Source organism: Rhagoletis pomonella, unplaced genomic scaffold (genome assembly GCF_013731165.1).
Source record: "Rhagoletis pomonella isolate Grant_MI unplaced genomic scaffold, Rhpom_1.0 Rhpom_scaffold_00002, whole genome shotgun sequence".
Classification (NCBI taxonomy): domain Eukaryota; kingdom Metazoa; phylum Arthropoda; class Insecta; order Diptera; family Tephritidae; genus Rhagoletis; species Rhagoletis pomonella.
In genome coordinates, this window is record NW_023458556.1 from 9,597,639 (window position 1) to 9,598,659 (window position 1,021).

At 36.1% G+C, this 1,021-nt stretch overlaps 1 protein-coding gene across 2 annotated transcripts in view; it reads left to right on the forward strand.

The window, feature by feature from the left end:
- The window catches only part of LOC118733034, a 61,641-nt gene that overhangs the window by 40,388 nt on the left and 20,232 nt on the right, over positions 1-1,021 (forward strand). For both annotated transcript variants that reach the window (XM_036462203.1, XM_036462204.1), the window contains exon 7: positions 529-751. In XM_036462203.1, coding sequence (XP_036318096.1) covers positions 529-751 — 223 coding nt within the window. The remainder of the gene's footprint in view (positions 1-528; positions 752-1,021) is intronic.

Here is a 1,021-nt window from a genome sequence, read left to right on the forward strand (position 1 = left end):
GTTAAGCTTTTTCGCTTTTGTTGATTTATCGTTTCGTTTGGTTTTTTGATAAAACCTCTTATCAGTACAAATTTTTAGTGATTGTACATACTTGCTTTATACGGTATGCAGGTGTGTAATATGTGTGTTAAAAATTTTTATTATTCACTCCAAAAACAACTACATATATCGCCACAATTTAACAGTCAGCTACAAAAAGAAAATAAAGCAAATATGTGTGTATGCAAGTCTGTGATTTCTTTTCAATTTAGTAGTTGCGATGGGAAAGTTCTAATCGAAAAGTACTCTTAGTAAACATTAAGTGGCACCGGTTGGGTCTGCTTTCAGTTGCAAAAAGTTACCATTAAATAGGCAATAGGCAAAATTTTCGTATAACAGATATGGATAAATTTTGTGGGTTGATATGCTGGTGAGATATTTGTCAAAACTCTTATGCAATCTGTGAATTAATTGCTCCCACTTCCTTATTAAATACTTACGCTAAATAACACATTTTCAAAATTGTTCCATGTTATTTCTCTTCAACAGCAAAAATGGCAGCCATTCGCCGGTTAATGCAAACCAATCTGAAATGCAAGAGCTGCAACGTTTGGAGAGCGGTGAAGCAACTGCATGCATCGCTAAAGAGAATATAAGGGATGTAAATTTATCGCAAAAGAGAAAATCTATTATGGGAAATGGAAAAGCAGTCTCCGCGAAGAGTGGCGTATCTGAAAGCGTAACTAATATGCCAGTGGACAAAACTAGTCAGGTGAGGCTCATTTAACACAATTAAAAATGCACAATTGTTTCACGATTGAGAGAAATAGAGGTTGCGCCCACGATCCAGAAAATAAAGGTCGCGCCATTCGCGGACCGCTAACCCTCTCATCGTCGATACTAAAATACTTTTGTTTACATTCACTGTTGCCAACTTAATGCTTTTCGCACCAAATTTAGTGGGTATTCAAAACCCGAACATTTTTGAGTTTGGAGCTTGGTGCGTTTTTGGTGCTTTTGTTTTTAGTTTGAAGACACCAAA